Source organism: Peromyscus leucopus, chromosome 4 (genome assembly GCF_004664715.2).
Source record: "Peromyscus leucopus breed LL Stock chromosome 4, UCI_PerLeu_2.1, whole genome shotgun sequence".
Classification (NCBI taxonomy): Eukaryota; Metazoa; Chordata; class Mammalia; order Rodentia; family Cricetidae; genus Peromyscus; species Peromyscus leucopus.
The window spans coordinates 103,011,796-103,020,992 of NC_051066.1; the positions used below are offsets into that span (position 1 = coordinate 103,011,796).

General features: G+C 43.6%; 1 protein-coding gene across 2 annotated transcripts in view; it reads right to left on the reverse strand.

Annotated features, from left to right (window-relative positions):
- Sppl2a (signal peptide peptidase like 2A) overlaps positions 1-8,826 on the reverse strand; it is a 35,431-nt gene extending 26,605 nt beyond the window's left edge. Inside the window, exons 1-5 of one of the 2 annotated variants that reach the window (XM_028892698.2) lie at positions 8,572-8,826; positions 3,785-3,904; positions 2,874-3,056; positions 2,332-2,421; positions 1,980-2,113 (exon numbers count right to left, since the gene is read on the reverse strand). In XM_028892698.2, coding sequence (XP_028748531.1) covers positions 1,980-2,113; positions 2,332-2,421; positions 2,874-3,056; positions 3,785-3,904; positions 8,572-8,637 — 593 coding nt within the window. In that variant the 5' untranslated portion in view covers positions 8,638-8,826. The remainder of the gene's footprint in view (positions 1-1,979; positions 2,114-2,331; positions 2,422-2,873; positions 3,057-3,784; positions 3,905-8,571) is intronic. The other variant, XM_028892699.2, reaches the window with a different exon arrangement.
- Between the last annotated feature and the right edge of the window lie 371 nt (positions 8,827-9,197).

The following is a 9,197-nucleotide window of genomic DNA, read 5'->3' on the forward strand; positions in this document are numbered from 1 at the left end:
AATCTCAAAGATAATGTACTTTAAAAAGTACCAAAAAGAAATATTTAATCTAGAAACTAAAACATCCTATATCTCTACTCTCCAGAGATAATCTGTCATTACACAACTTTGAAATACGATTTTTTTAAATGAAAACAAAACTGTTAGAACAGTTGACATTTATTATATTAACAAATTAATGTTTGCGGGTGCTCATACAACCAAGTTTGGAGAACTATTTATGTCGACATAATACATTTTAAGATACAAACTTATAAACAACATTATCAACCTACATAAAGTCTAAAACTAGTTCTTCTCAAGTATAAACTTTAAATTCTCCTATGAGCAGACTCATATTTACTATATGTCTATTCTGTGCTCCTGGATGCATTTGGAAGGATTTTTAAATTACCAGACACAGTCCTGTCATGTTACATTCCGTGAATTCTCCCAAATATCACCTCACTAACACAGGGCAGAGATGGTGTCAGGAGAAAAGAGCAGCTGGTGGCTTTGGTAAGGAGACCACTCACTGTCTCTGCTGTCCCAACAGTCTCTTCCTGGTGACACAGAACCGACCCCCGGGTTCCCGACCCTAGTTCCCTCCCCTCTGCCCAGTTCAACTTCCTGTTGGGCATCTTCGGGCCCTGATCATTAAGTCTGGGCTCACTGCAGATTTCAGACTGAATAACATTTTACGTCTAAACATTTTCACATTTGCAACTGTTAACCAACACACTACTTTCCCACTGGGAAATTACAGATGACTGTCATGGTCACAAGTGTGTGGCATCTGCCACTCTAGACAAGTGGCCTGGAGACAGGGCAGAGCTGGCGCAGAGACACCAACACCTGCCCTAGAACTCCAGATCAGGATGTCAGGGCATTAACAGAAGTTTTAGTAATGTGGTACCTAAGTGGGAAAAGGCGCCAGCCTTTAGTATCTGTCACTGAAAAATAAATAAAAAATATTTACAGTAGTAGACACGCAAGCCATAATGATTCACAAATTCATATTCCACGTCTTAAAGAGTATGAGCAGTCCCCCTTCTGAAACACAGTCTTGCTATGTAGCACAAGCTGGCCCTAAACTTAATATGTAACCCAGGGAGGGCACTGTCAAAGTCATGATCCTCCTGACTACAGGTGTGCACCATCATACCTGATAGAAAGCACTTCATTTTATGGGGTGGGGTGGGGGGCGGGCAGTGCACTGGGACAGGGTCATATGTAGCCCAAGCTGGTGTAGAACTCAGTATGTAGCCAAGGATGACCTCCACCTCTCAAGTGCTGTGATTATTACAGGCATGAACCACCATACATGGCTTTCATAAAACCATTTCTTAAAAGGGAACGAACTGCCCGATGTATACATTACATATTACCATTAATTGTATTCTTTCGGGAGTGCAGTGGTTCACATAATCAGGCCAAAGGTGTTCAACACACCAGGCCAAAGCTATACCACTAAGCCATGTTCCCTGCTCACACTGTGAAACTGCCGCTGTGTGTGCTTGTACGAATCCACACCTGCCACAATAGATATGTGGATGTCAGACGACCTCGGGTGTGAGTCCTTGACCATCGTCTTCCCTGTGTGAGACAGGTCTAATCGGCCTTCGAGCTGCCACAGATCCCCATCTTGCTGCAGGAGCACTTGGATTACAGACACACACGACTGTGTCCAGCTCTGTATGAATTCTAGGGCTTTGAACTCAGGTCTTCACACTTGTGCAGTGACCACTTATCCCCTGAGTATCTCACCAGCCTCCACAGAGTATGTGGTGTGAGGTAAGTGTCTCCCTATGAACAAACAACTCAGGTGTCTACAACTTTCCTATTTAAAAAAAAAAGACAATCCTACAATCTGGTCTTAATGGCCTTCATGGCACTATATACTCAGGTGAAAAATGTAAGTAGTCTTGTTATTAAGATTATCATGAAACATTATATAAAACCATTTATCAGGAAGCCATAAAAAGTTTAATTAAACTTACAATTCAATGAGTCCACTCCAGTATCCTCCTAATGCCACAGTGAACACAGCAATTACAAAAATAACCACCATAGTATAGTCAAAGTTAGGCCAGGATGGAGAATACATTTGCACGGTAATGTTATCTCCAAGAGTCTGAAGGGCAAAGTGACAAACACAGGGATGAGTCTCCTAGCGAACAGCAGCAACATCTACATTTCATCAGACAGCGGAGAAGACCGGACAACTGGAGGCTTTACTCAGCCCTGCAAGCTTCTTGTTAGCAAGTGGAGGATGAGGGATAATCAAAATTAAGGATTGAACGGAAACAACTGTTTCATTTATAAACATCTAATGTGCAATTACTAACTTACCTGTTTCATATCTCTAAAGTCTTTTTGGCTTATAACTGCAATTAGTATAGTCATATTTTGAAATTCAGATCCGTTCCTTGAGGAAGGAAGCTATAAGAAAAAAATATGAAACTTGATTAACTACTAATACATTTACAGAATAAAAATCACACATACTACTATACGAAGTGCAAATATTATATCAAATCATAAAAACAAAGCTTCATTATTCATTCTTAATAATATATGTGTTCTCAAAACAAAATCCTTTTAACATGAACTTAGACAGACATATACTCCCATGACATCATATGGGACAGACACTGTATAAACACACAGCATACCTATATATGTGTCTCAACTCTACGACTCCAAGTCATCTCAACTCTAGAAATACAGCAAAAACGACAAATCTTTCTGACTAGAGTGTTTTATTAATAAATCTAGAATGCTTATTGATAAAAATAATCCACAAGATTATTAAAAACCCGGCTTCTAGAATACACACACACAGAGTTAACCCAGTTCCTGGGAGACTTGAGAACTTACTCAACAGAACTTACTAGGACACTGCTGTTGGCAATCAGCAGGGCTTCAGCTCCGCCTTGCTGTGCAATCCTGGCCTTTTCAAGCAAATGGCAGGCTCCCCATTGTACCACCACTGCTCTGTTCTTTATGCCATCAGGAGGAATATCAGAAGGGTGGCACAGTGGCGTTCCAGTCAGATTCATCAGGCTAAGAGAAGTCTGCCAAGAAGAAAGGTTTTTCATAAGACAGATACCTTACCTCACCGAACAGCATTCAGCGATGAAACACCAACACGGACTTAGTCCAGTGTTCTTCAGGGGCTGGGATGTCACTCACTTGTTAGGCCTGAGTTAACCAACAAACCCAACTTTATGACAAATAGCAAGGGTCAGAGGTATGAATTTCAAAATTCCCTAAATCTGAGGCCAGAGAGATGGTTCAGCAACTCAGAATATTGGTTGCTTTTCCAGAGGGCCCATGTCCAATTCCCAGCTCCCACATGTCAGCTCACAACGGTCTGTAACTCCAGGGATCTGACATCTTGTGACCTCTGCAGGCACCAGGCATGCATGTGATATGAAGACATACATGCAGGCGAAACACCTATATACATAAAGTAAAAATAAATAAAATTTTTCTTTGATCATTCCCAGCACAGTGGCCCATGCCTTTAATGGTAGCAATCTAGAAGCGGAGACAAGCAGTTCTCCAAGACTTTGAGGCCAGCCTGGTTGACAATAGTTGAGTTCCAGGCTAGTCAAGTCTATTTAGTGAGACCCTGTCAGGAAAAAACAAAAATTTCCCTAAATCATTTCTTTTATGGGGAGGAAAACACTTGACTAAAGTCAATGAAGTATTTTTTTAATCACCAAATACCATAACCCTAAAATACAGTTATTACTCAGATTCAATATTATTATGAATAATTATCATGTTTTTCACTTACTGCATTTTCTAGGGAACCTGGAAGCCTTGTCCATTTGGGGTTATAATGCATGCAATAGTCCTTGGAAAGTGAAGATGTGCCATTTGCAGACGCGTGCAGGATGGCTTCCTGAGCAGCTGTCTAAGATAAAAACAACAGCTTTCATGAGGGTGGTCATAATTAGGCTTGCTGGCAATTAAGGATTTTCATAAAACTATTTATACGCAGGTTTGATCACATTTCCTAAAGAGGGCAAGTCCTCTGATGAGTTTATTTATTACTCTTATTTAAATAGCTGAGGAATAATGAAACTATTCACACTTGTCTAGAGCTCATTCTGTGAGGAAGATGGGTCACTTTCTTACAAGATTAACTATGACCCTTGTCTGAAGGGCCACATCCCTGGGAGGGTTCTTTGCTGTGATGTAATAATGCCACTCTGCCCTCTCAGCTTGACGCTTTCCTCCTGCTCCTTTATGAGTTATGACTTCATTGTTCACATCCATGCAGAAGGGTGGGCTCAAATCCTGTTTGTCCCACCATCAGGTTTTTACTACTACCTCTTCCTAGGGTTAAGGAGATGCAGGAGTACTTTTAAGGATTATCTGTATAAGATAATCACCTTGAATTATAAAGCTTTTTCACTCAAGTCTTCAAGAGCTTTCAACTGCCTATCCAAATACACCAATGCAGAGTTTAAGAGAAAAACTGCCTTCTGGGCGATGGTGGCACACATGTTTAATCCCAGCACTCCAGAGGCAAAGGCAGGTGGATCTCTGTGAGTTCGAGGCCAGCCTGGGCTACAGAGCTAGACCAGCCAATGTGGTGATAGATTGTATACCCTAATAAAGCTTGTGTGAGGATCAGAGGACAGCCATTAGATTAGGCACAGAGATCAGACAGTGGTAGCACACAGGGTTTTTTGTTTTGTTTTGTTTTGTTTTTTTGAGACAGGGTTTCTCTGTGTAGCGTTACACCTTTCCTGGAACTCACTCTGTAGCCCAGGCTGGACTCGAACTCACAGAGATCCACCTGCCTCTGCCTCCCGAGTGCTGGGATTAAAGGTAGTAGCACTCACTCTTAATCCTATCACTCTGGAAGCAGAGATCCATTTGGATTTCTTTGAGTTCAAGGCCACACTGGAAACAGAGCCAGGCAGTGGCAGCACAAACGTTTAATCCCAGTACCAGGAAGCACACACGCCTTTAATCCCAGGAAGTTATATCTGGGCAGAGAAAGGTATATAAGGTATGAGGAAACAGGAACTTAATCTCTTTAGCCTGAGGATTTCATAGAGGTAAGAACTAGTGGCTGGCTGTTCTGCATCTCTGGTCTTTCAGCTTTCACCCTGATATCTGGCTCTGGGTTTTTTTATTTAAAAAAAAAAAACATCTAAGATTCTAACAACAAACCAAGGCTACACAAAGAAATTCTGTCTCAAAAAATAAAAAAGAAGAATGAAAGCCAGGCAGTGATGGTGCATCAGAGGTAGAGGCAGGAAGATTTCTCTGAGTTCCAGGACAGCCAGGGATACATACAGAGACCTTGTCTCAAAACAAACAATCAAAAATAAATAATAAAAACATAAATGAGAGCTAGAAGGACTGGCCAGATAGCTCAGCTCGTACCCACAATTGTCACCAAAAATGACAATCTGAGTCTGATCCCAGGACCCACATGGAGGAGGGAGAGAAATGACTCCCATGAGTTGTCCTTGAGCATGAAACATATGCCCTGGCATACATGCCCCCCCCATAAAGAAATAAGACAATAAAAAATAACTTTAAAAAGAGCTAGAATACTTTCCTTTTGTCTTATTTCTCATTGCCTAGAAAGACAGAGAAAAGGGACAGAGTGATGGAAAAGAATAATAAGAAAAGGTGGGGGGGGGCAGGAGGCATGCAGAGACATCCTCAAATGTTTAGAATATTGCTCCCAACACCCACCTCCTTCAATATGGGTTCTTCCCGTCTTCTCTGTGAACACATTTATCTCTAAATCCACAAGGAAGAGAGGTGCAGGGAGATGGGCCAGCAGGTGAAAACACAAGCAACCAAGCCTAATGACCTGCGCTCCACACCTGGGCCCCACATGGAAACCATGATGGAAAACAAAGCCCTGCAAGGTGAACTCTTGACTTCCACCATGGGCACGTGTGCACAGATACACACAAGCATACACAAAATAAACAAAACGTAGTAGCCTTGGTAGCTAAAGCATATGTTCAGTTGGTTTTTGAGACAGGGTTTCTTTCTCTGTGTAACCCTAGCTAGAACTCTCTGACCTCGAACTCACAGAGTTCCACCCGCCTCTGCCTCTCAAATGCTGGCACCAAAGGCGTGCATCACCACCACCGGGCTTCATTCTTCTTTTTAAGGTGACTTCTCAGGCATTCTGTCATAGTGACAGGAAGCTAATGAACACAGAAAACTGGTACCATGAAGGAAGATCATTGCTTATGACTATAGCTGATGCTACGGCTCATAAGCCACTGACATTAGTTTGCAGGAGAAGTCTGGAAGTTTGGAGGAGCAGGCTAGAGAACATCTACAATGCTGTAAAAAGAGCTTAACAGGGCCACTCTGCAGAAAGAACAGGAGAGCAGAATGCTGACAGCAATGTAGACAGTAGAAAGGCAGGCTCATGAACTTACAGATGGAATGATGACTCTGTTTGGAATCAGGCTAAAAGCAACACATGGTACATTCTAGCACAGAATTTGTCTTCATTTTGTCCAACCTCTGACTCTGTGGGAAGCTGAGTTTAAAGGACTAACCTGAAAGAGGCAATGTCCACGTAGCAGGACATTCAAACTTTATCACACAGGTATTCCTGGATGCTTTTAGTTGAGCCTTACAATGAGTATCAGGAGCAAAACTACTACAAAAGTAGTTGGAAACCTTGCAGTTTGTCCAGAAAAGGGATATGTTTAAAGTTGCAACCACAGAAACATATCACCCACCCACCCCCAACCATTAAAAAAAAATACCCTTATTCCTCAGAAGGCTAGGAATGAAGCTCAGTTGGTAGGGCGCTCGTCTACCATTCATGAAGCCTTGGGTTTGAGCCTGGTGGTCCACGCCTGTAATCCCTGCACTCAGGACAATCAGAAGTTCAGGGTCATTCTTGGGTAGCTCAAGGTCAGCCTAGGCTACACAAGACCCTGTTTCAGAAAAAAAGGCAGGGGTTGGGTGGGGCAAGTACTTATACCAGGGCAGTACTTAAAGATGGTTTGCTAAATATGTAACCCATTACCCTATGCATCTACACTGTTAGATCTTCCAAGTTCTCTACTAACAACCACAGTGTGGGTTATCACTTCTTTTTGTTGGTTTTGTGTTTTCAAGACAAGGTTTCTGTGTAGCCTTGACTGTCCTAGAACTCACTCTGCAGACCAGGCTGGCCTCAAACTCACAGAGATCTGCCTGTCTCTGCCATCAGAGTGTTGGGAGAGGCATGTGCCACCACTGCCTGACAATGTAGTTTACCAAGAGTTGATGTATTACTGTGCTAAATATTGATTTATCTTGAGAAAGGATTACTATGATATAAGTATGTAAACATTTTTTCTTAATCATCTTGAGAGGTTCAATGAAATGAGTGCTAAGTTTAACATATAAATTATAGATTCAGGACATTTACATACCCTCTGAGTTGTTCTTTGGGACTTAAAAGTCACTGGTCTGATTACTCAGTACACACCTTAAAGACATAAAGTAATGCTACTGTGTTGCTATTCTCCCCTCAAAATACTTCTTGTATTGTATTGTTCTCTCCAGTATGATCGAGAACACCAAAGGCTACTTTTTTTTTTAAAAAAACAGTTTTGAGTTTAGACTTTCTCGCTGACCCTTTAAAGCAAGAGTAATAATAAAACAGTCTTCTCCAGAGAAGTTAGTTTTTCCAGAAAATGACTACATACACTGTTTACACAACCTTGTGCAAACAACACTGATAAATGTTTCCAACCCGAAACTCCAGAAAAGAAAGTGAACAGAAACAAAATCTAAACTACTGAAAGCTAGATTCTTGGTCACCAATTAGAACTCAAATTACTTGATGCTGAACTTTAAAACATTTTTGCAAATATGGGTATGTGTGCACCTATCTTTTATTTTTTCTTAACTAGACTTCGACTCCTTTAGATTTCAAACTAAAAACCTCCAAGGCCACTTTCATACTTTCTTTTTAAAGGGATTTTAAAGTATCCCCATAAGAAAACAAAAGCACAAAATAAATCCCCACAGTATAATCACACGCACCTTACAGAGACAGAACTGTACTGGAATGGAAGGAAAGCGTACAGATATTCATAAGGTTATAGAGAGAAATACGTATGTGAGCGCAGTTAAAACTAAAGAGCACTCCAGAACGCTAACACCTGGAACCCAGTCCGTCCCTGCCGTCCCGTCCCACCCCGGTTTTGCTTCCCCCCCCCCCCCCCGGGTAAAAAGCAGCAGTAAGAAGGGCTACTCAACAAAACAGAAGTGAATTTTTTCAATTAAAAAGAAAACGTGCCGGCACGCTGAAAAATTAAGAGAGCGAGCTTCAGGACCAAGGTGAAAGAAGCCCCTCCAGCCCGCGGGTTTCTTCCGGGGTAGGCATTTCGCAGGATTTCTGGGCACAGCGGGGTGAGGAATGCTGGGACCCGCGGGTGTGCACAGTAGGAGGGCCGGAGCGGGGGTGGAGGGGTGGGGGTTGGATGGAGGGCAGGAGACGGGGGAGGGGAAGGGGAGGAGGGAGGGGAAAGGGAGCGAGAGAAAGGGGAGGGGAGAGCGGAGCGGAGGGGAGGGGAGTGCGGCTCTCACCAGTCCCAGCAGACAGCTCCAGAGCAGGACGGCCGCGGGAGCGTGCAGCGAGTGCAGCAGCCCCATCCCGCGGGCGGGCAGCGGGGCGCGGGCAGCGCAGGCGGTACCCGGACCTCCGAGATGCAGCCCCGACTTCCTCTTCCGGCCCCTCCCGCCGAGCGCTGGGCTGGGACACTGGGCGGACGGGCCGCTCCGGGCTCTGAGCCTGGAACAGCCTTTTTAACTGCGTAAATCCCCGGTTCCCGTTCGGTTCCCTCTGACTGCGGCCGCCGCCCATTGCGAGCCACTGAAGCTTCGGGTTTCAGTTTCCCTTCCGGCCTCGGCCACGTCGCCGACTCGAGCGACCTTCGTAAAGATGCAAACCAGACAGGGCCCCTCTCCACGCTTGAAGCACAAACCAAAACTTCTCTGCTGCAAAGTTTACGTCATCTCACCCCCGTCGTCTCTGTCCTTAGCTTCTCTATTTTCCTATGCGTGGAGACCCACCGACCTTAGCGGCTTACATGTCACTTCCCTCGGGAGTAGCCCTCTATTCACTTTCATACTGTGATTTATTTTCTCTCTCTCTCTCTCTCTCTCTCTCTCTCTCTCTCTCTCTCTCTCTCTCTCTCTCTCTCTTCTTTTTT